This window comes from Gadus chalcogrammus, chromosome 9 (genome assembly GCF_026213295.1).
Source record: "Gadus chalcogrammus isolate NIFS_2021 chromosome 9, NIFS_Gcha_1.0, whole genome shotgun sequence".
In the NCBI taxonomy this organism is placed as follows: Eukaryota; Metazoa; Chordata; class Actinopteri; order Gadiformes; family Gadidae; genus Gadus; species Gadus chalcogrammus.
This window is the reverse complement of record NC_079420.1, coordinates 14,654,353-14,678,139: the sequence shown is the minus strand read 5'-3', so window position 1 is coordinate 14,678,139 and position 23,787 is coordinate 14,654,353. Positions and strand designations below refer to the sequence as shown.

The following is a 23,787-nucleotide window of genomic DNA, read 5'->3' as shown; positions in this document are numbered from 1 at the left end:
TTTTGGAATCCGGTGTCCATTCTATAATATGTCCATGCTTCTAACCCTGCGTTCACACCAAAAGATGCAAAAAGTTGACGCGCGTCGTGATCCCATTCAAAGTGAATGTAGAGACGCGTTGCTGCTTTACTGCCGATGCATTTGCTGCCGAGAAAACGGGTAGCAAAACTTGATTTGACGCGCGTCAAAATCTGATTTGCGGCGCGGCATGCCCGTGCCCGCTGACGGGCACGGGCGAAGGGCGCGTTCACGTATTTTGCGGCGCGTCAAATGCTGCTCGAGTTGAAATATTTCAACTTTTGACGCGCGTCAAAAGTTTGACGCGCCGCAAAACTTGATTTGACGCGCCGCAAAACTCAGGCGTCAACGCGTTCGGGCAGCAAATGCATCTTTTGGTGTGAACGCAGGGTAACGGCTAATCACACCACACCTGGTGGCATGTCATGGGACCTTTAAGCCTCAGAGAGAGGTTGAAGAGCTGTTCCGGGCCCTGTCCCTTTGTCATTCATAACACCTCAGAGGTTCCTGGGTTGACCGACGATCACTCAGACAGATATCCCTCTGTAGTCAATGACATCAGTCTATTTCTCAGTTCACTTAGATATTAAGTATAAGTAAAGTTAACTTTAAGTATGCAAGAATATAAGCTAAATATTGCCACAATGGAGCCAAATGTTAAACACTGTATTGATATTACCTGGCCTTCCTTGGTCAACAAATGCCTGCATTCCGATGAACCCCCGACGCCTCATTTACGTTTAGGTGGCCCCTTACAGAGACGTCTGGCCCTCCTGCGGTTCCCACTCCTTAACCTAATCCATACCCCGGTTAAAATCGGACACTACCAGCTTTATGATTATGACTGTGCCACAGACAAATAAAGTGGTATTGTTAACTATTACAAATGCATGTTTTACCCTTTAAATTAATATTGCTTTTACAAGGCTCATCTCTTAAACACATGTGGTAAGTCATGGCGATTTAAGATCAGGTTAATTAACGGGCCTTCGGACGTTCACGCCCACGATATCCAAGATACATTTCATATAGTAATCCAAGAATTACGTACTAAAGGTTTACATATTAAACATCAGTTACATGAAGTTACATATTACACATTAGTTTTATGAAGTGAGGTCTTTCTTAAAAATCCATTCATCGCCTTGTTTATTAACCTGATCTTTAATCACCATGACTCAACACATGGGTTTAAGAGATGAGCCCTGTGAAAGCAATATTCATTTAAACAGTAAAACATTAATTTGTAATAGTTAACAGTGCCAGTTTATTTGTCTGTGGCATATACAGTCATAATCCTAAAGCTGGTAGTGTCTGATTTTAACCGGGCAAAGGATTACCTTAACTCTAATTTAAGCCATCAGAATATACATTCTAAATCTTCAGACGAGGAGGCATGGGAGGGCGTTTCCTCTCACCGTGACGTGAGTCAGCCTTGGAGTGGCCACTTATACGTAAACGAGGAGGCACAACTTTTGTAACACGTCCATGAGGAACACATGTAAATGTCCCTCCTGACGACTCCGCCGTCGGTGTGTGAATGTATTTATGGACAAGTCGCCTTGGATAAGATCATCTGTAATATGCCCTCAATGTAAATGTACTAAAGAAAAAACGAACCAAAGCAAATGCAGTTCCAGGTATGACATGGATAAAGGTTGTACCACTGATCGTGATGGCACCAGAGCCGGGCCCATAGCAAAGATAGGTCTGTGTAATGGGAAAGTTCTATTTTCACATTCTGTTTCTCATTCTGTGGTGCCTTTTCCCTGAGCCCCTTGGGGTGGTCGAGGGTCAAAGGCTCCAACTGATAAGTCACTGCTATGTCTCCCCCTTTATGACATCTGTCGTGGCAACCCCAGGCCCAAGGTTTACGTTAGATAACACTGGGACCACGTAGGGTGGCTACACTGTACAAACTGGGACTGGGGTTAATTAATATTCAATAGATAAAAGATAGCAACCTTTATGTAATAAAAAATACTTTGTGTGCAGTTTAGAATCACATTGAGTTGTATTCAATACATTTTATGTTTTTATTAATTGTTTTTTTTACTATATTTTGATGGAGTATGTTATTCGCTGTTATTCCCTAGTATTTAATTGTATTCTATGAGGAAGATCCAAGTTCCATAAAAGCTATACATTTTACCCATTCAGAGATCTTTGGTTTTAATAATTTTACACAGTAAAAAACAGGGAATAGGGTTAATTTATATTTAATAAATAAACAAACAGTAGCAAATGTGGTAGAAATTAATGAGTATATTCTATGGTAAACTATGATTATTATTAGGCCTTATATCTTAATGGTGGGACACATGATATGAGCAGGAAGCTACGGGGTTAAGGCATGTTGACCTCAGCCTTTTGCCTTGGGTCATCTTGGCTACGGGGTTAATGCATGCTGACCTCAGACTGATGTTCTAAATCACTTTGTTGAAGATGTGGTTAGACAAGGATTGTTGTGGGCGGAAGCCTCGAACAAAGGAACTGATGTATGTATGTGTGTATAAAAGAAGCTGGGACCGGTGATCCAGCAGTGACTCTGTCAGACCCACCCGGCTGTTATCGTTGTTGTTTTTCTTCACGATAAAGTCTTTGGTCAATACTTGCTCCGGAACCCTCGATGTCTTTTACTCTTTCTCTTCAATTAGTCTAAGTGTTTTATATCTCGGTTAATCCATAACACAACCTTTATATATATATATATATAAAAAAAACTTAAAGTAGTTTGGATACACATTTTGCTGAATTCAATCAATTTAATGTTTTTTATTAGGTAATTGTATTTTACTATTTATGTTAGAAAAAAATCAGCTGTGATCCCCGTAGTAGTACTTAATTATATTTTATCAGCACTGGTCTTTGGTTCTGATCACCTTACCTCCTTGCAGCCGACTCTGGATTACTCACCATTCTCATCCTCCTCGATCTCAGCGCAGCATTCGACACCATCTCCCACCCTCTGCTCCTGGACCGCCTGGCTGGCATTGGGATCACTGGTGCTGCACTCTCCTGGTTTACATCCTACCTCACCGGCTGTCAACAATTTGTTCAACTAAGCAACCACAAGTCTGGGTGTTCAGGTGTCTCACTGGGTGTCCCCCAGGGGTCAGTCTTGGGTCCACTCCTGTTCACCACTTACCTCCTCCCGCTGGGCACACTCCTCCGTCACCATGGGGTCCATTTTCACTGCTACGCTGACGACACACAGGTCTACATCTCCACCAAACCCACCGCTGCCATCCCCCCCACCTCCCTCATCACGTGCCTGGAAGAGATCCGGAGCTGGTTGAGCAGGAACTTCCTGAAACTCAACGGAAACAAGACCGAGGCCCTGCTCATCGGATCCAAATCCACCCTCACTAAATCACAACACACCCAAGCTCCACTCATAATCATCGATGGATTCCCAGTACCCTTCTCCTCCAAAGTCAAGAGCCTCGGCGTCATCCTGGACAACACCCTCTCATTCGCACCCCATATTCACAACATCACCCGGACTGCATTCTTCCACCTCTGCAACATCGCCAGACTCCGCCCATCACTGACCCAATCCAGCACTGAAATCCTAGTTCACTCATTTGTCACATCACGCATAGACTACTGCAACGCCCTCCTCACCGGACTCCCCACCAAACTCATCAACAGACTGCAGATCATTCAGAACTCAGCCGCCCGGATCATCACCCGCACCAAATCATCTGACCACATCACCCCTGTCCTCATCCAACTTCACTGGCTCCCAGTACACTACCGCATCCAATACAAAACCCTACTCCTCACCTACAAAGCTCTCCACAACCTAGCCCCCTCCCTCCTCTCAACCTCTGCTGGACTACTATGTATCCCCACATCACGACTCACTACAATGGGTGCCCGGTCATTCAGCTGTTCAGCACCCAGGCTCTGGAACTCCCTCCCCCACACATAAAACAGTCAGACACCATTACAACCTTCAAGTCACAACTCAAAACTCACCTGTTCAAACTCGCACACAACGTCTAACTGATCACTGTTTTGATTGTTTGTTTGTTTTGTTTTGTCTTGTTTTTGTTTTATTTTTTTATTTATTATATTTACTTATTTATTTATTTTCCACAATGTCTTGTTTTTTAAACGATTTATGATGACTATATGCTCTGTAAGGTGACCTTGGGTGTCTTGAAAGGCGCCTCTAAATTAAATGTATTATTATTATTTATTATTATTACACTTCCGCCGAGCGGGCATTTTGCGCCACATGGACGTCTGTCAGCACCAGTCAGCACGATTCTGGGACTGCCACTTCCCAAAAGGTAAATAACTTTTCCTTTTATTCGTTAACAGATACTATAACCAAGATGCAGTAGCAAGTGAACATTGTTTCGCGTTTGTTACCAAGAATGTCAACCTTGCTCTTCTGTAAAGTCAATATTAAGCTTTGTTGCAGTGATTCGAAGTCAATACAGAGGCCAGTTTGCCTCGACCAAAAGAATGACAAAGTGCGAAAATTACGTAGGGTTTTTCAAGTATTTTCCTGTTATATGCTATCTAATGCCCTTTTAAGACACGTCAAAGGATCTACTTTTACTAATTTTCCTTCCTCGCCCTTCTCCCTCCCTCACCCAGGACCCAACCCCTGTGTCACACAACAACCAAGATGGCTGGCTAGCTAGCTAGCAAGGAGCTAATCTCTCAGAGACCAGTAAAGAGTTTTTTTTGCTTTCAGAGGTAAGCCATTTACATGGTTTACTGCATGTCATTGTGGAGATAAATTAACAGAATTAACAGTTAGGCCTACTCTCGTAATATTTTATTAAGGCCATGGATTTTGTTAATTTTTTAAAACAAAGTTTGTCTGTTTGCTCGTTCTGTTTGTTCAATTTGGCCTTACATTTATTGGAAATAGTTTAGTGCTTGGTGGTTCTCCGTGACCGTGTAGAGACGGAAGCTACTACCGGGGCTCTAGACTGACTGCGGTCATGCCAGCCGACTCATCGAGATCGGCGGTCAAGCCAGCCGACCCAGTTTTTTGCCGTACCTGTATATACTAGCCATTACGGTAATAGCGTCTCAGAACTAGTTTAAAGTAAAAGCATTCGTCGGGTACATACAAAAAGACAGTCAATAAAAGCACTATCAAAGGAAGTGTACGGCCGTTGTGGTATTTACTTTCAAAATAAAAGCCCACCAAACATTCCAATCTGAGACATATTACAAATGATTTTGGATTTGATTTAAAAGAAAATGCCCTGTTATTCCATGCTCATTTCACTTCAGGGTTATAGTTCACAACCCCGTAGGGGTCACGCAAAAGGTTTCAGAACATTCTGATGTGGAGTTTCAAAATAAAAGCCAACCAAGGTTTCCAATATGAGACATATTACATATGATTTTGGATTTAATTTAAAAGAAAATGCCCTGTTATTTCAGGCTCATTTCACTTCAGGGTTATAGTTCACGACCCCATGGGGTCACGCAAAAGGTTTCAGAACATTCTGATGTGGAGTTTCAAAATAAAAGCCAACCAAGGTTTCCAATATGAGACATATTACATATGATTTTGGATTCAATTTAAAAGAAAATGCCCTGTTATTTCAGGCTCATTTCACTTCAGGGTTATAGTTCACGACCCCATGGGGTCACGCAAAGGTTTCAGAACATTCTGATGTGGAGTTTCAAAATAAAAGCCAACCAAGGTTTCCAATATGAGACATATTACATATGATTTTGGATTCAATTTAAAAGAAAATGCCCTGTTATTTCAGGCTCATTTCACTTCAGGGTTATAGTTCACGACCCCATAGGGTCACCTGTGGAGTTTCAAAATAAAAGCCCACCAAAAATTCCAATATGAGACATATTACATATGATTTTGGATTCAATTTAAAAGAAAATGCCCTGTTATTTCAGGCTCATTTCACTTCAGGGTTATAGTTCACGACCCCATGGGGTCACGCAAAGGTTTCAGAACATTCTGATGTGGAGTTTCAAAATAAAAGCCAACCAAGGTTTCCAATATGAGACATATTACATATGATTTTGGATTCAATTTAAAAGAAAATGCCCTGTTATTTCAGGCTCATTTCACTTCAGGGTTATAGTTCACGACCCCATGGGGTCACGCAAAGGTTTCAGAACATTCTGATGTGGAGTTTCAAAATAAAAGCCAACCAAGGTTTCCAATATGAGACATATTACATATGATTTTGGATTCATATGTAATAATATGTAAAATATGTAAAAATATGATCCACATATTTTTACATGTGGATCATATTTCTGATGTGGAGTTTCATTATAAAAGCCAACCAAAGTTTCCAATATGAGACATATTACATATGATTTTGGATTCAATTTAAAAGAAAATGCCCTGTTATTTCAGGCTCATTTGACTTCAGGGTTATAGTTCACCACCCCATGGGGTCACGCAAAAGGTTTCAGAACATTCTGATGTGGAGTTTCAAAATAAAAGCCAACCAAGGTTTCCAATATGAGACATATTACATATGATTTTGGATTTAATTTAAAAGAAAATGCCCTGTTATTTCAGGCTCATTTCACTTCAGGGTTATAGTTCACGACCCCGTAGGGGTCACGCAAAAGGTTTCAGAACATTCTGATATGGAGTTTCAAAATAAAAGCCAACCAAGGTTTCCAATATGAGACATATTACATATGATTTTGGATTCAATTTAAAAGAAAATGCCCTGTTATTTCAGGCTCATTTCACTTCAGGGTTATAGTTCACGACCCCATGGGGTCACGCAAAAGGTTTCAGAACAATTTGATGTGGAGTTTCAAAATAAAAGCCAACCAAGGTTTCCAATATGAGACATATTCATATGATTTTGGATTCAATTTAAAAGAAAATGCCCTGTTATTTCAGGCTCATTTCACTTCAGGGTTATAGTTCACGACCCCATGGGGTCACGCAAAGGTTTCAGAACATTCTGATGTGGAGTTTCAAAATAAAAGCCAACCAAGGTTTCCAATATGAGACATATTACATATGATTTTGGATTCAATTTAAAAGAAAATGCCCTGTTATTTCAGGCTCATTTCACTTCAGGGTTATAGTTCACGACCCCATGGGGTCACGCAAAAGGTTTCAGAACATTCTGATGTGGAGTTTCAAAATAAAAGCCAACCAAGGTTTCCAATATGAGACATATTACATATGATTTTGGATTCAATTTAAAAGAAAATGCCCTGTTATTTCAGGCTCATTTCACTTCAGGGTTATAGTTCACGACCCCATGGGGTCACGCAAAGGTTTCAGAACATTCTGATGTGGAGTTTCAAAATAAAAGCCAACCAAGGTTTCCAATATGAGACATATTACATATGATTTTGGATTCAATTTAAAAGAAAATGCCCTGTTATTTCAGGCTCATTTCACTTCAGGGTTATAGTTCACGACCCCATAGGGTCACCTGTGGAGTTTCAAAATAAAAGCCCACCAAAAATTCCAATATGAGACATATTACATATGATTTTGGATTCAATTTAAAAGAAAATGCCCTGTTATTTCAGGCTCATTTCACTTCAGGGTTATAGTTCACGACCCCATGGGGTCACGCAAAGGTTTCAGAACATTCTGATGTGGAGTTTCAAAATAAAAGCCAACCAAGGTTTCCAATATGAGACATATTACATATGATTTTGGATTCAATTTAAAAGAAAATGCCCTGTTATTTCAGGCTCATTTCACTTCAGGGTTATAGTTCACGACCCCATGGGGTCACGCAAAGGTTTCAGAACATTCTGATGTGGAGTTTCAAAATAAAAGCCAACCAAGGTTTCCAATATGAGACATATTACATATGATTTTGGATTCATATGTAATAATATGTAAAATATGTAAAAATATGATCCACATATTTTTACATGTGGATCATATTTCTGATGTGGAGTTTCATTATAAAAGCCAACCAAAGTTTCCAATATGAGACATATTACATATGATTTTGGATTCAATTTAAAAGAAAATGCCCTGTTATTTCAGGCTCATTTGACTTCAGGGTTATAGTTCACCACCCCATGGGGTCACGCAAAAGGTTTCAGAACATTCTGATGTGGAGTTTCAAAATAAAAGCCAACCAAGGTTTCCAATATGAGACATATTACATATGATTTTGGATTTAATTTAAAAGAAAATGCCCTGTTATTTCAGGCTCATTTCACTTCAGGGTTATAGTTCACGACCCCGTAGGGGTCACGCAAAAGGTTTCAGAACATTCTGATATGGAGTTTCAAAATAAAAGCCAACCAAGGTTTCCAATATGAGACATATTACATATGATTTTGGATTCAATTTAAAAGAAAATGCCCTGTTATTTCAGGCTCATTTCACTTCAGGGTTATAGTTCACGACCCCATGGGGTCACGCAAAAGGTTTCAGAACAATTTGATGTGGAGTTTCAAAATAAAAGCCAACCAAGGTTTCCAATATGAGACATATTCATATGATTTTGGATTCAATTTAAAAGAAAATGCCCTGTTATTTCAGGCTCATTTCACTTCAGGGTTATAGTTCACGACCCCATGGGGTCACGCAAAGGTTTCAGAACATTCTGATGTGGAGTTTCAAAATAAAAGCCAACCAAGGTTTCCAATATGAGACATATTACATATGATTTTGGATTCAATTTAAAAGAAAATGCCCTGTTATTTCAGGCTCATTTCACTTCAGGGTTATAGTTCACGACCCCAAGGGGTCACGCAAAGGTTTCAGAACATTCTGATGTGGAGTTTCAAAATAAAAGCCAACCAAGGTTTCCAATATGAGACATATTACATATGATTTTGGATTCATATGTAATAATATGTAAAATATGTAAAAATATGATCCACATATTTTTACATGTGGATCATATTTCTGATGTGGAGTTTCATTATAAAAGCCAACCAAAGTTTCCAATATGAGACATATTACATATGATTTTGGATTCAATTTAAAAGAAAATGCCCTGTTATTTCAGGCTCATTTGACTTCAGGGTTATAGTTCACCACCCCATGGGGTCACGCAAAAGGTTTCAGAACATTCTGATGTGGAGTTTCAAAATAAAAGCCCACCAAAATGTCCAATATGAGACATATTACATATGATTTTGGATTCAATTTCAAGGGAAATGCCCTGTTATTCCAGGCTCATTTCAATTCATGGTTATAGTTCAATACCCCATAGGGTCACCTGTGGAGTTTCAAAATAAAAGCCCACCAAAAATTCCAATATGAGACATATTACATATGATTTTGGATTTAATTTAAAAGAAAATGCCCTGTTATTTCAGGCTCATTTCACTTCAGGGTTATAGTTCACGACCCCATGGGGTCACGCAAAAGGTTTCAGAACATTCTGATGTGGAGTTTCAAAATAAAAGCCAACCAAGGTTTCCAATATGAGACATATTACATATGATTTTGGATTCAATTTAAAAGAAAATGCCCTGTTATTTCAGGCTCATTTCACTTCAGGGTTATAGTTCACGACCCCATGGGGTCACGCAAAGGTTTCAGAACATTCTGATGTGGAGTTTCAAAATAAAAGCCAACCAAGGTTTCCAATATGAGACATATTACATATGATTTTGGATTCAATTTAAAAGAAAATGCCCTGTTATTTCAGGCTCATTTCACTTCAGGGTTATAGTTCACGACCCCATGGGGTCACGCAAAGGTTTCAGAACATTCTGATGTGGAGTTTCAAAATAAAAGCCAACCAAGGTTTCCAATATGAGACATATTACATATGATTTTGGATTCATATGTAATAATATGTAAAATATGTAAAAATATGATCCACATATTTTTACATGTGGATCATATTTCTGATGTGGAGTTTCATTATAAAAGCCAACCAAAGTTTCCAATATGAGACATATTACATATGATTTTGGATTCAATTTAAAAGAAAATGCCCTGTTATTTCAGGCTCATTTGACTTCAGGGTTATAGTTCACCACCCCATGGGGTCACGCAAAAGGTTTCAGAACATTCTGATGTGGAGTTTCAAAATAAAAGCCCACCAAAATGTCCAATATGAGACATATTACATATGATTTTGGATTCAATTTCAAGGGAAATGCCCTGTTATTCCAGGCTCATTTCAATTCATGGTTATAGTTCAATACCCCATAGGGTCACCTGTGGAGTTTCAAAATAAAAGCCCACCAAAAATTCCAATATGAGACATATTACATATGATTTTGGATTCAATTTAAAAGAAAATGCCCTGTTATTTCAGGCTCATTTCACTTCAGGGTTATAGTTCACGACCCCATGGGGTCACACATGGTGAACTATAACCCTGAAGTGAAATGAGCCTGGAATAACAGGGCATTTTCTTTTAAATCGAATCCAAAATCATATGTAATATGTCTCATATTGGAATGTTTGGTGGGCTTTTATTTTGAAAGTAAATACCACAACGGCCGTACACTTCCTTTGATAGTATTTGCTTTTATTGACTGTCTTTTTGTATGTACCCGACGAATGCTTTTATTTGAAACTAGTTCTGAGACCCTATTACCGTAATGGCTAGTATATACAGGTACGGCAAAAAACTGAGTCGGCTGGCTTGACCGCCGATCTTGATGAGTCGGCTGGCTTGACCGCAGTCTAGACTGCGACCATTTTGATCGCATATGCGAATGGAATTTTTACCCGGTCGCACTGGTGCGATGATCATTACAGTTTTTTCTGTTCATGTCAGCCCTATTTAACTGGCCTCCTCACTGAGAAAGAGAAGGATGAGGTGCTGACAAAAGTCCATGCTGGCCACTTTGGAGCCAAGAGGATGCAGGACAAGGTCAACCAACGCTTGTACTGGAAGACAATTACCAGAGATGCTCAGGACTGGGCAAGTGTTCAAGTTGTGTTTGATCCAGATCAGCTCTAATGTTTCCTGTGAAACGCTGATGCCACTTGCACATGAGATTTAAAGAATAGTTCATAGTGATTGCCTTATATAAGTAATTGTTCTTTAAAACTACTGTGACACTCAAAGAAAATCGTCTCTACTCTAGAGCATATTTTTAAATATGTTGTGTTTAATCTCCTTGTGTTGTAAAGGTGAAAACCTTTGTCATGCCAGAGGTTGGAGCAAGTGAAGAAGGAGGCACCAGAGCTGAAGCCCATCAAACCAAAGTCACCATGGCATATGATTGGTGAGATATCTTCCTTTTGGGTTCTGTGAAATGGCTACAACTTCTCAAAGTCATAGTTTAATTTTTATTATTTCCTTAATGTACTGTATTGCCTTTCCTATATCTATAACATAATCGCCTGTGGGCAGGTACTTGTATGAGTCGAATTGGCATGTGTTTATGTCTGTCCCTATAGGTGTTGACCTTATTGGACCATTCAAAGCCTCAAAGAATGGGAACCGCTTTTGTCTGACAGCAACTGAAGAACTAGCCTCATTACAAAGATGTCCTATTCTTAGATCACAAAATATCTGCCACTTTGTTAAATAAATATATTTCCCCATACTGTGTTTTTTCATTTTTTTCATTTTCAACTTTACTTTACTCAAATTAATGCTAAGGTTTAGCCCAAAGACTGACTACCGTATTGGTCCGAATATAAGACGACCCTGATTATAAGACGACCCCCCGTTTTTCAACCAAACATTTAGAAAAAAAGATTGGCAGACCAGATTTGCAGAACAAATAACTTCATTTTATTTAAAAATAACAATATTAAAAACCCAGTGAATTAAACACTTGTTATATTAATGACAATAATAATAATGCCAGTAAAGGCCACGGCACTTTCAAGGCAAAATATGTACAGTATGATTCAAAATTGATATCAAGCAACATGAATGTTCTCAACTAATTTTAAGGCATATAAAACATTTCAGTACCAAGATTCGGCTTCAGATCATTTTCTGGCAGGAGGGAAACGACCTAAATGTCTTATATTTACCCATGTCAATGTGTTTCAGCTGGTAATAGACACTGGATGGGATATAATCTATGTAATTTGATGCTCATGAATGTTCTCAACTCATTTTAAGGCAAATAAAACATTTCAGTACCAAGAGAGGGCTTGAGATCATTTTCTGGCAGGAGGAAAAGGACTCCAATGTGTCATATTTTCGCTTTATAACGTATTACAGCTGATAAAAGAGACTGGATTTGTTCTTATCTACCCCACATAGCCCACATGAATGTTATAGTGTCAGTTTGAACCCTAATCTATTTAATGTGATAGTAGCCTACCTACTCATGAATGTTTTCAATTCATTTTGAGAAGAAAAAAAATTCTTCTTCACAAATCTATAATCTGGGAAAACAATGTATAGTAAGAAAATACATGTTTTATTGTATAAAATAGATACACAGAAATAATTTCGATTACAGTGGTTTAAAAACATAAAGAAGGGTAATTGACTCACGGACAATATCCTGTAGTGCTATTGACTAGCCTATGACTGATCAGACGTCGATCCCCGTACAACGTCGATGTCTTGTCTCCTTAAAATACATATCTGTGTTAATACAGCGGACAATAGTCCCGTAGTGCTATTGACTACTATGACTGATATGACTTTGCTGCCGCACACACGTTTCGAGGCGATATAGCCTGGCTTTAACAGGCTGTGCGCGCTCCCGCGGCTGAAATCACTTTCTGGACCGCTGATCACTTTTCGGCACAACACCGGCACAAAAATGTATTAAACTATGCCAATGAACAAGTTACTCCTACTGACATGATATAATTAGTAAAAGGCTATGTGCGGTAGTAGCTATTCACCATCGCATGATCTACTCTATCAGTGTAAAATAGACATTCTGAGAGAACCACGTAGAAAATAACAAACAAGTGTATGACAGTAGAATCCCCAAAACGATGGGACGATTATAGAAATAGAAAAAAACTAGAAATAAAACGTCTGAAAGAGTCTGAAATAATAATAGATTTTGATAACTCTCACAGGGGTTCAGGTTTGGAGTGGTTGATTTGAGCGTTTCCCCCCACAAACTTTCAATGTACGAGACAAGATAACAATAATAATAATATATATATATTTTTTTATAACGCACTTTATATCAATTCAATGATCTCAAAGTGCTAATATACAATATTAACAATAGTGTGGCTTGCTTTGCAACAACACGAATTAATGACCATAATTACTTGGATGACATTGACAATACATCCAGGTATCCAGTTTTCTATGTTGAAAATAAATGCCGTTCTCTGTTGAAAATCATTGTCTTTCGCTGTTGAAAATAAGTCCTTATTACCCCCAGTAGTAGGAGACAAAGCACAATCATACAATTCAGAGACATAAAATAAATAAAGAAGAAGAGAACAACAAACACTGAAGCATTTCTCTAAAATGAAAACGCCAATTTAGCGAAATGGCAGTGAATTCGCTCTTAAACATGTAAGTTGGCTACTATAGTATTAGATCAAATTGCATTGTGCAAATGTCCTAATGCGAGCATTTACTATAGCAAGACACCTCTCATTTGGCCATCCCGCATCAGCAACAATGCAATGCATACCTGTCTAAATGATGCAGCCTTTTCTTAATGTATCCGTTAACCTAATTACTTATCTAGTTGGGCGATGGTTATGAATAGACTAAATCAACACTGAAATAACAATTCAATTATTGGAACGACCGAAGTGACAAAGCAAAGCAGAATGTACAAGACTTGTTCAGTGTTCTTTTTCAACATCGATGTGCGGTCTGAATTTGAGTCGATATAATTAAACATGGTTCATTGATAGGTCTACGTTTTTTATCGTTATTAATAATGTTGGATTAATCAGAAACTGTCAAGCCACTGATGTGTAGCCTACTCTGTTCCAACAATCAGATGCTGCTATATTTGTCATAACTGCTCATTGCGACTCCCTGCAGCTTTCACTGATGCTTTACGGCTATAACATTAGTTATTTATAATATTTGTTGTTTACGTTTGTTGATTGTGCCAAGAGGGTGTTTGTCACTGCTTTCTTCCAATGGCCATGTATTAAACAGCCTTCTCTTCAGTGCTACCATTGAACTCAACACTATATTCTAGCCTATTTTTTTAATATTCCATAGCTGACCAATGCAAGCCAAGTGTGTGCAAACGCTATGCTGCAAAGATTTTAGTTTATGTGAATATCTGGTTCTCCCTTTGTTTAGCTGTGCAGATTGCGTGGCAAACTCAGCTGTCTTCTACCTGAGGGAGATCCACTCCTTGCCCTCGGGCATCAAGGACAAGCTGGTACAGATAATGTCTTCAAGAGGAACCATCAGCGATGGTAACATCAGTGAGGTTGGTCCTTCAGCTGGGCATGGAGTCGGTCAAATGGAAAAAGGCTAACTAGAATATGGGTGTATCCCAAAATAAGCCACGTTTACATAAAATGGATTTAGCAGACGCTTTTATCAAAAGCGACCTACAACGGGTCATACACCGACGCTAACATGCAGTGAATTCCTTCAGTGAATGTTAGGGACACCTCGACACTCAGCTAGGAGGAACCAGGGATCTAACTACCAACCTTTCGGTAACTTGCAAGTCAACCCGCTGTACCCCCTGAGCTAAGCCGACCCACGTCATTAGTGTAATGGACAATGGTATGTGTACGCTGTTGTCATCGCTGGTGGGTAGCTCTCTCTAGCGTAGGCCCACCTTGGATTTCTTACGAATGTATTTGTTCTCCTGTTCTGCAGAGTAACTCTTTTGAGAAGATTAGAATTCATAGTGGTGTTTTCCTGAGGGATTCAATCTCACTCATCAGACTGAATTGGTCTTCAAATTCCTCTATCCATCCAAAGAATGAAACGATAGCAGGCCGATTTTATAAAAAAAAAAAATTGCATTGAACAGGAATAATATTTGTAGAAGGAGTGTGGATATCAAGTAAATAGGTCCAATAAGTATTTCTCTGTATACAATTTTTTACTTTAGATGGCAAGCATATCTAGGGAACCCCCTATTCTAGTATGTGTCACAATAAGCATTGCACAGCATGTTTTCATTACTCAATCTTATTCATGGTTCCTGTGTGTGTCGCCGTCTTCTGAAGAGAATTCTCATTCCATCTTCAGTTATTGCATCCAGGCCTACAGACACTGGATCTTCAATGCTGTCAAGTGTCAGACCTAGCTCTGGGCCGGATCTGTTGCCCTCGTCTGAAAACCATATTCCTAAACAACAGTCCGGGGATCACCTCAGAGGGTAGGCTTTAATTGATGATTTCATGTATAACTGTAGTAAAATGTGATGGTGTTTGTGATGGATCGGGATTTTATGGTGATAATGTATTATCCCTCAATTCAGTTCCTTGAATTAGCATTTTGATGATGTCGTGGTGTGAAATATTCATGTTCCTGTTGTTATCCTTGAAAGCATTTAGTAGGAATTTACATGTTCTGTTCTTTTTAATGTATTCATTTTTCAAATGTTATTATTTAATATTATTGTGTCTGTTGGATGTAATTGATTCAATATGTGTAATATAATCTGCCCCATTCCACTTAATAAGCAGGTCTGGTCAATGTATTATAAAGAAGATTAAAAGAAAACATCAGACGCAATTGCTCTTTACAGCAAATTACAGCATGTTTTCATATTTTCAAATAGACAAAGCATTTATTGTTTGTTGGGGCAGATTACGGCCCTTCTATGAAGAGTCTGTCCATTTATCTTTAGGGCTGTAATGTCAAAATATGTCGATGACGCATGCACGACGGTAGGGGAGAGTGTTTAGACAGGGACATAGATAAGCTGGATGATGATACGTGTGACAGATCTCAACAATGGCGAAAGATACGGAAGTTTGTTGATGGTGAAGCTGCCGTGTTCTTTTTGGAAAAAGTCTGCAGAGTCAGGATCGCTTTAACTCACTTTATTTAGCAAAGGTTTAGACCAGCATACATGAAGCAAAAGGAGGGGAATAGTACAAACGCGTGGAGATACACTTAGTAGGGCATTCAAAAGGATGCTTTACCTGGAGCGTTCTAACCCCCTGGGCTATGTGTTGGGACTTATCTACTGGGCAGGCGTGGACTCAGTTATGTGCTCTGATTGGCTAAGCATGGTGCTGAACTCCCGCGCCCCTGGATACCCGTGTGTGTCTTTGTGCTGTCCCTTGCGGCTATGTGTTGGCATTGCAACTTTGTTTGTGGCTATGTGCGGGAATTACACTTGTTCTTGTGGCCTTGAGCGTCTGGGTCTCTCGAACATCTTGACTGCTCGTATCTCTAGAATTGACACATGATGAATGGCCTCCTGTATGAGCTGACCGCCTCCCTAGGCTCCGGATCCCTCCTTAGCCTGATAAAGAAGACTCTTTAATTGGAAAGGGCATATGTGGCCTTGGTATGAATGTGTGAATTACGTTACAAAGCCATGCATGGGAATTGTTTAATATCATCCCTGCCTTGGAGTTTATGAAATAAATCACAGTATATTGAATAAGAATTGTGTCCCGAAGCTGAAAAAACAGTTCCTCTGCAGACCTGCTTGGCTTTTGTAATACTTTCTTATAGTTCTAAATAATGGTCTTGAACTCAATCCTGTGGTTTCCGATTTCTCTTTTTATTTATTTTTTGAGTTGAAAGGTTTTATTCACTGGGGGAGGTCAGATATGTTTATACCCATGACCTTGCTAGCCTGTTAAAAATAACTTTTTTAATGAGTAACTCAACCTGTTTAAACTGTTGGGTTGAGAGACTACTCGACATATGTTAAAACATTTAAATGGATTTGATAAAATAATTGTATAAAAATGGTCATAAGACTTATCCACCATGAAACTGCTGAGCACGGCAGGAATCACTAGACACTGATTGCCCTTCCATCAAACAGCCTATATATTGTCCTGAAAATGTTGCTTGTTCCCAAGTGTAATGCCAAGGTATGTGTACTGAGCAACAGTCTCCACACTCAAAAGCTACGCTCCTTTTAAAACTTGCTTTGTGAACACCAAGCGGCCCCGGAAGAAGGTTTCCTGTGTTCCTCATTGCGTGTTCACACCTAGAGTCAATCTGCATTTCTGCTTCCTATTGTAGGCGTTCTTTCTCTGGCCTCCTCCTGCCCCAACCTCCAGAACGTGGACCTCGGTGACTGTGTGGGCGTGGCAGACGAGGCAGTGCAGGCCCTGGCCCGGCGCTGTAAACACCTGGAGGTCCTTTCTTTGAGTGGATGTCCTGCTGTGGGCGACGTTGGTCTGCAGGCACTGGCGGAGAACTGCAGCCTGCTGCACACGCTCCTCCTCTCAGGAACACGGGTACTCCTCTCCACAGCCCCTCAAGGAACATAAGACTATGGCCCTCGTAAGCTGTTCCGCCAATAGGGCCCTTCAAATAGGTCCTCTGCCAACGCAGATCCTTGATCTATCCAACCTTTTAATTAGCATTAGCTAAGGTACCTCAGGTACATGTGCATTTAACTTTTGTACCAGGTTGTTGTGTACCACTCCTGGAAGTTTTTCATAAGCTATTCCCTCAGACTGCACAGAACTTCTCACGGTAGGAAACAGCCACGGTCTGGATAATTCCCAACTCGCAGCACTTGCGTGAGTAGCTGTATAAACTCTTCTGGCCGACCTCTGGTTTTCATTGAATTGGCCAGGGCTGAGGCAACTTGCCCATGTAAACTGAATGGATATGGGGAAAGGATAAGGACTGCTGAGCGTTATTTTAATTTGTTTATTTTGTTTAAAGTTTTATGTAAATCTTTTTTATTTACTAGATTACAGATGCAGGGATCATTGGACTTCTGAAAGGACTGTGCCGCAATAACTTGTGTGTAAGTAAACATTTGCTTGTTAGTAGGGCTGGGTATTGCCAGGTACCTCACAATTCAATTCAATTTGCTTTGATTCTTTAGGTCTTGAATCGATTCGACTTCCATTTGATATTGATCCTATGGCTTCGATATCGATTCAATAATACATGCAGATGACAAAAATACCTAAATAATATTTAGAATGAACCATTTCTAAATGAATTAACCATTTCATTGTGCTTTAACTAGCAAAAAGGGAACACACCATTGTATAGTATTGTTCCTGAGCTAAACTTGCAGCATAAAAGTAATAATCCTGACATGGACAAATGTAAAAGGGGATGTACATTTAGGCATACTCGCTTCTAGATTTCAATGACTGAGTATGCTTCTTTTTTTTTAATGGAAATAATGTATTCCAAAAAAATCTGAATCGAAATTGAATTGAGAACAAATGAATTACAGTGCATAAATGAATAGATATTTTTACCCAGCATTACTTGTTAGTACTTTTTATTTTGTCACGCCAATGTACGAATAAATGAAGTGTGTTGTAGGAACTACAGGTGGCGCGATGTCCAGTGCTGACAGATGAGACGGTGAGGGCTGTCTTCAAAAACTGTCCCAAACTCAAATGTTTTGTCTTCAATGATTGTCCCCACATCACAGGTAAGTGCTCATCCACATCTTTACCTGCGAAACCCAAATTCCACCACTCAATGCCAATTGTGATGCTGATTGACGAAACAAAGGAGACTTTTGAAACAGGATTCTTTCACATTCTGTTTCTCTAGCTGCTACTTGTTGGTATGTGCCTGTTTTCTTGACCCCCTGGGGAATGTGGAGGATTAAGGCTTCCACCTGATAAGGCATGGCTTCGTCCCCCCATTATGACATCCTGAGTTTACATCCCATAGTTTACAATCTGGTTAAAAAAATACTATAGTTTTTTTGGGGGGCAGAGCTGTTCTCAGCACAAAATCTTTGAGTATCATTAAATGCTTCAGTTAAGAAATGTATTGTCTTTAAAAATAAAGAAACTGAATGTATGACTTCAAATATATATTAATCATCGTTTATTGGCTCTTCCCTATTCAGATCAGATTTGGCTACCATTGGATGACATTGGTCAACGCAAGCTTCAAAATCTGACCTGGACTGTGTATTAGAAACATTAGTATTGAAGTTTCCATGTTCTTGATTGGAGATGTTGCACTTTATATTATCACATTGTTCCTATATTGACTTTTTTTCTCTTTTATTTATATGCATTGTTTGCTACTGATCAAAACTTGTTCATAGTAATAAGTAAAATATTCTAAGTGATGAAAGGGGCTGTGGTTACAGTTCAGGGCGTGGCCTCCTGCTGCTGTTTCAAAACTGCACTGGGATTTTGTTTAATTTAAATATATTTATCTAAAAAAATTGTATAATGTTATAATTCCTATTATGAGAATAAAAACAGATTTCACATTAATAACTCACATTCGGATGTTTGCATGTATGAAATATAAAAATCCTAAATTGTTGACAATTTAGGCTGATAGCGCCAAACGGTACTACATGTCAGTCCATAATTCTCCATTTGCACCGATTTAGGGAGCTCAAACTCAGCTATTTGCTGTAGGAGTCTTTTAATGTCGTGCTCCTCAAAAGAGGCTCTCCCGGGGTCTCCTATAAGGACTGTGGTTCCGTGGGCGTTTATGCAGCTGTCCAACCACCGGTGAAGTCCATCAGCGAGGGCCTCATCGTAGAACATGTCTCCCAACAAAATTAGGTCATAGTGCTTGGGTTGTGAGCCAATCATGTTGTCACTCAAACATTCAACTGGCCCAATACCATTCAGTTCACAGTTTATGATGGTGGCAATGGCAGAAACTTGAAAAAGAAAAAAATGCAAGTCAGCAATGGCTATTATGAGTTATTTTTAGGTTCATTATTTGAATGCCTTACCGTTGTCAATGTCGTTAGCTACTACGTGAGATGCTCCACAAAGGCTTGCAGCAATGGCTGAAGCTCCACAACCGCTTCCAAGATCCAGTACCCTCTTGCCTTTAGCAACTCCAGGGTTATTCAGCAAATATCTGTAAGTCAACAATCCAACATATGTCGAGAGACATAGAGACCAACCACAGACCATACAGGTTTGTTAGTTGTCATATATTTTAATCCTAATGCACTTGCAACAATACTATGTTGTGGTCAAATTCATACCTAGCAAGAGCTTGTCCCCCGGGCCAATATATCGCCCAGTAGGGGTCAGGGAGAGGCCACAGTACTGGGTTTGCATGCCAAAATCTGCATTTAGCCGTCAACAACCTCAACTTGATCTCTGGTGTCAAGGAGTCCTCTCCAACAATCTCTGTATTCTCCACGATAAACCTCCCGATGTCAGCTGAGACCAAGCTACTTGAAAATCGTTGTTTATTACCGCAGCAGGACACCTTTTCTGATATGTTTGTGGTTTGCAACATTCCCCAAAGGTTTCTGATATGATATAGCTTCATTTTATATAAACGCCTACTAAACCACGAAGGCCAAATAGTTACACATTAGAAAATGAGCAGAATACACTGTTGAACGAAGCACATGAAACGGCTCCTGAGCTGCACGGATGTAATGTAATACAATCGGACATGTACTCCGACAGTGATACGCCTCCCCGTTTTGGAGGTACGCTGGTTCCGAGATGAAAAGTTCCTAGGTGAAAAGTGTCGTCCTATTTTCCCTGGACGACGTTTCGACCTTAGCTTCCAATGTTATTTATGACATTTCAATACACTGAATCCTTGTTTCAGAAAAATATGTTATATATTCTAAGAAATCTTCTAAAACGTTGCAACACGTCGGCATTATTACCTATAGGCCTCTGCTTTAATTGTTTCTTAAAACAAATCAGTATGCCAGTAGACCGAGTTAATTTAACAGTCCATAGCCAAATAAGAAACATATATTTCTCATAATGTCACGGTTCATAAACATAGTTCATGTGTATCATCATTTTCTACATGTGTCACTCCTCACTCTTTCATGTTTGCTCTGAGGAATTACAAATATTTTAACAAATTATGCTTTCCCAGTAATGCCATTCTCTGGAACCTGGCCTAACATATATAGCCCAATCTACAAAGAGCTTTGTCAAGATTCTGACGACGCCCAAATATTTATTCAAGCCTCTAAGATGCACACAATGAAATATAAACTAGGTCTCCTTCCATGACCCCATGACTTCCATGTTTTGATTCAGGCAACATGTTGGGAGAAATTATGTTATTTAATTTTCTTGCCAGTGGCCAAATGCTTTGCACTTCAAAGACCAATTTCAAGTACCGGTACCAAAAGTGTGATGCGTCTGTTCTCAGAGATTACACTGCGAATAAAAGGCATGTCCTTGATCTTTTATTGCATTGCTAAATACTTGGGAGTCCACATCACTGAGGATCTGATATGGTCAACACACAATGACACACTTGTGTGTTGGTACACACTGGGGCGCCCATACCACCTCAGGCTGAGGAAATTCAGAGTCTCCCTGGGGATCAGTAGATCAATGGGCTTAGAGACCTACCGAAAGTAGTCAAAATAGGAAAGGAAGTGCAGGGATAAAGTCAAGAGATCAGCATTAAATATGGACAATATATGAGAATTATGTAGTAATAATAATAACAATAATAATATCAATAAATAAATATGGGCATTATAATGAATAATGAATAGTGTAAACAGTGAGTGAAGCATAGATCAGCAGTCAATCAATATTAAGAGTTTGAAGTGATGTAGTTACAAGGATTAAGTTAGGCTTTAGTCCAGGCTGAGGGAAGGAGGGAGGGGCTGTGCATAAGGGCTAATATAGCCAGTACAGTGTACTCTCTACGTATGAGGTAAACAATGGTGGTTGACACATCAAATATACAAGAGACATCATTCAACCTTTTTTCATTATAATAGACGGTGGAGAGGGAGTCAGACTATGCTGAGAAGTATATTTATCATTTCCATTAATTGACAGGTTGTACAGTTGTTTGGCCCTTGGACAAGGTTAGTTTTGCATGGCAGTGAATGTAGTCTCCAGCTGATCAAGCTCTTCTGCTTAGTGATGGCATTGTAGAGTGGATGACAGTCGTTGTCCAAGATGGTGAGCAGTTTGCTAAGTACCCTTTTGTCTGATACTGATTTGATGCACTCCAGTTCAGCGCCCACAAAAGACGCAAAAGACAGCCTTCCTTACCAGCCTTTCCAGTCGCCCAGCATCCCTCTTCTTAGTGCTTCCTCCCCATCACATCACAGCATAGAAGAGGACGCTGGCAACCACAGACTGGTAAAACATCCAGAGGAGCTTGCTGCAGACATTGAAGGACCACAGCCTCCTCAGGAGGCACAGCCGGCTCTGCCCTTTCTTGTAGAATGCTTCAGTGTTGGCTGACTAGTCAGGTTTATTGTCCAGGTGTATCCCCAGATACTTTTACCTGTTTACCATATCCACATTGACCCCCTAAATGGAGACGGGCAGGAGAATGGGCTTCGAGACCTACCGAAATCCACCACCATCTCCTTGGTCTTAGCAGTGTTGAGTTGTAGGTGGTTGAGTTTGCATAATTGCACCAAGTCCTCCAACAGGCTCCTGTACTCCCCCTCCTGCCCATTCACTAATGTACCCCACAATCGCAGTATCGTTCGAAACCTTCTGCATGTGGCATGACTCTGTGTTGTAGCAGAAGACAGACGTGTACAGGGTGAACAGGACCGGAGCGAGCATCGTCGGGTTCTCCGACGTCTCTGGTTCTTCCACTTCCACATCAATCTGAAGTAGACTGAACCGCGACATGGAGGAGAAAGGGATTGTTGCCCGCGATTGTTGACCGCAATTGTCTCCCGCCGGAGCCCCGCGATGGCGGAGGTGCCTCGTGGCAGCGGGCAGCGGGCAGCGCCGAGGCACCTCCGCTCCGCGGCGGCAATGATGCCCCGCGGCGCGGGTGCCTCCTGGCGGTGGTGCCTCCTGGCAGCGGGCAGTGGGCAGCGGGGCTCCAGCAGGAGACAATCGTGGGCAGCATCCCTTTCTCCTCAGTGTCGCGAATCATGTACCTCAGGGAGTCCTCAGACTAGGCCAGAGGTACTCAAAGTGTGAGGGGCGCCCCACTGGTGGGGAATAGAGACGTGACAGGTGGGGCGCGACAAACGGGAGGAAATTTCACTAGCCGCGTCTACATGGACATTTCTGAATAGATCTATTCCTTTCATGCAATCCGAATGTACTGTATGTATGGCATTTACAAAAGTGGTAAGTGTACGTTCGTATGTCTCTCGCGCACAACCGTTATGGTGGTCTGGGCTTATATGATATATGTAAGGGATAATGTTGTACAGAACGCCGGTCATTATCGGAAAAATAAGCCCAGACAGGGCGAACCGGACCCCAACGTGAAGGGGAGTTGTCTTGCTTCGCCCTGAAGGGTCTTATTTTCGATAATGACTTGCGACGTTCTATTCATTATCCGGCTTATTACACGGCTCCTTGCCAAAACGAAACAATATCTTTGTGTATTTTTGCAATTACCTTTCGTAGTGTTGTTCGATAGAAAAATAGTCAGCCAAATACGTTGACGTCGCTTAGCAACCGACACGCTGGGGTTGATAAGTTACCAGACGACTTGCGGAGTGCTAACAAAGACGTGAATCAGGCAAACAAATCCACTTTCCTTGACAGTGTTCAAGTTCGGTGTGCATTAAAGTACTGATGGACCAATTGCGAACTTCTGCAGCTGCTCTTGCCATCTCTATAAGTTCAAAAGTACCGCACCCACCCCAAACCAATCGGAATGAGTGTAACCTTAATATATCTTATTTAGTAGAAATATTAGAAGCACTCGAGATGTCTGTGTCTTCAAAATGTGATCAATGGTAAAGAGCACATGGACGGGGGGAGACTTGAGGGAGCCACAGTGAGGAATACAAAGAACGTGTGTCTCTGTAGGCCCCATGATATAAACAACGTACGTTGACTATAGCCTGTGATCCTGAGAAGAACACAGACAT

The 23,787-nt window shown here is 40.3% G+C and overlaps 2 protein-coding genes and 1 long non-coding RNA gene across 5 annotated transcripts; 2 read left to right on the top strand and 1 right to left on the bottom strand.

The window, feature by feature from the left end:
* The first annotated feature begins 4,228 nt into the window (after positions 1–4,228).
* On the top strand, positions 4,229–10,865 carry LOC130389414 (uncharacterized). Its single transcript, XR_008896549.1, has 3 exons — positions 4,229–4,319; positions 4,633–4,734; positions 10,722–10,865. It is a non-coding gene; the product is annotated as an uncharacterized LOC130389414 (long non-coding RNA).
* A 2,420-nt stretch (positions 10,866–13,285) lies between these two features.
* amn1 (antagonist of mitotic exit network 1 homolog (S. cerevisiae)) lies at positions 13,286–20,737 on the top strand. Of its 3 annotated transcripts, XM_056599191.1 has the most exons (7): positions 13,288–13,406; positions 14,160–14,292; positions 15,072–15,201; positions 17,037–17,254; positions 17,719–17,775; positions 18,312–18,423; positions 18,853–20,722. In XM_056599191.1, exons 1-7 carry the CDS (start codon positions 13,381–13,383, stop codon positions 18,921–18,923), a joined length of 747 nt encoding a protein of 248 aa, XP_056455166.1. In that variant the 5' UTR covers positions 13,288–13,380; the 3' UTR covers positions 18,924–20,722. The 3 variants fall into 3 exon arrangements, with proteins under 3 accessions (XP_056455165.1, XP_056455166.1, XP_056455167.1); XM_056599190.1 differs by having other exon boundaries at positions 13,286–13,406; positions 18,312–20,730; XM_056599192.1 differs by lacking the exons at positions 13,288–13,406; positions 14,160–14,292 and adding an exon at positions 14,299–14,597 and having other exon boundaries at positions 18,312–20,737.
* Positions 15,694–20,407, bottom strand: etfbkmt (electron transfer flavoprotein subunit beta lysine methyltransferase). Its single transcript, XM_056599193.1, has 3 exons — positions 19,969–20,407; positions 19,708–19,838; positions 15,694–19,632 (listed from the first exon to the last, which is right to left on the bottom strand). Exons 1-3 carry the CDS (start codon positions 20,259–20,261, stop codon positions 19,274–19,276), a joined length of 783 nt encoding a protein of 260 aa, XP_056455168.1. The 5' UTR covers positions 20,262–20,407; the 3' UTR covers positions 15,694–19,273.
* Positions 20,738–23,787: the final 3,050 nt, after the last annotated feature.

Excerpts from the sequence above, each read along its gene's own strand:
- amn1 (XM_056599190.1), top strand. The coding sequence starts at position 13,381 with ATGGCAGTGAATTCGCTCTTAAACAT. Across the intron at positions 14,293-15,071 it reads GCGATGGTAACATCAGTGAG|TTATTGCATCCAGGCCTACA; the intron begins GTTGGTCCTTCA and ends TTCCATCTTCAG. Across the intron at positions 17,776-18,311 it reads TGTGCCGCAATAACTTGTGT|GAACTACAGGTGGCGCGATG; the intron begins GTAAGTAAACAT and ends AGTGTGTTGTAG.
- etfbkmt (XM_056599193.1), bottom strand. The coding sequence starts at position 20,261 with ATGAAGCTATATCATATCAGAAACCTTTGGGGAATGTTGCAAACCACA. Across the intron at positions 19,839-19,968 it reads GGGGGACAAGCTCTTGCTAG|ATATTTGCTGAATAACCCTG; the intron begins GTATGAATTTGA and ends GTTGACTTACAG. Across the intron at positions 19,633-19,707 it reads AGCTAACGACATTGACAACG|TTTCTGCCATTGCCACCATC; the intron begins GTAAGGCATTCA and ends TTCTTTTTCAAG.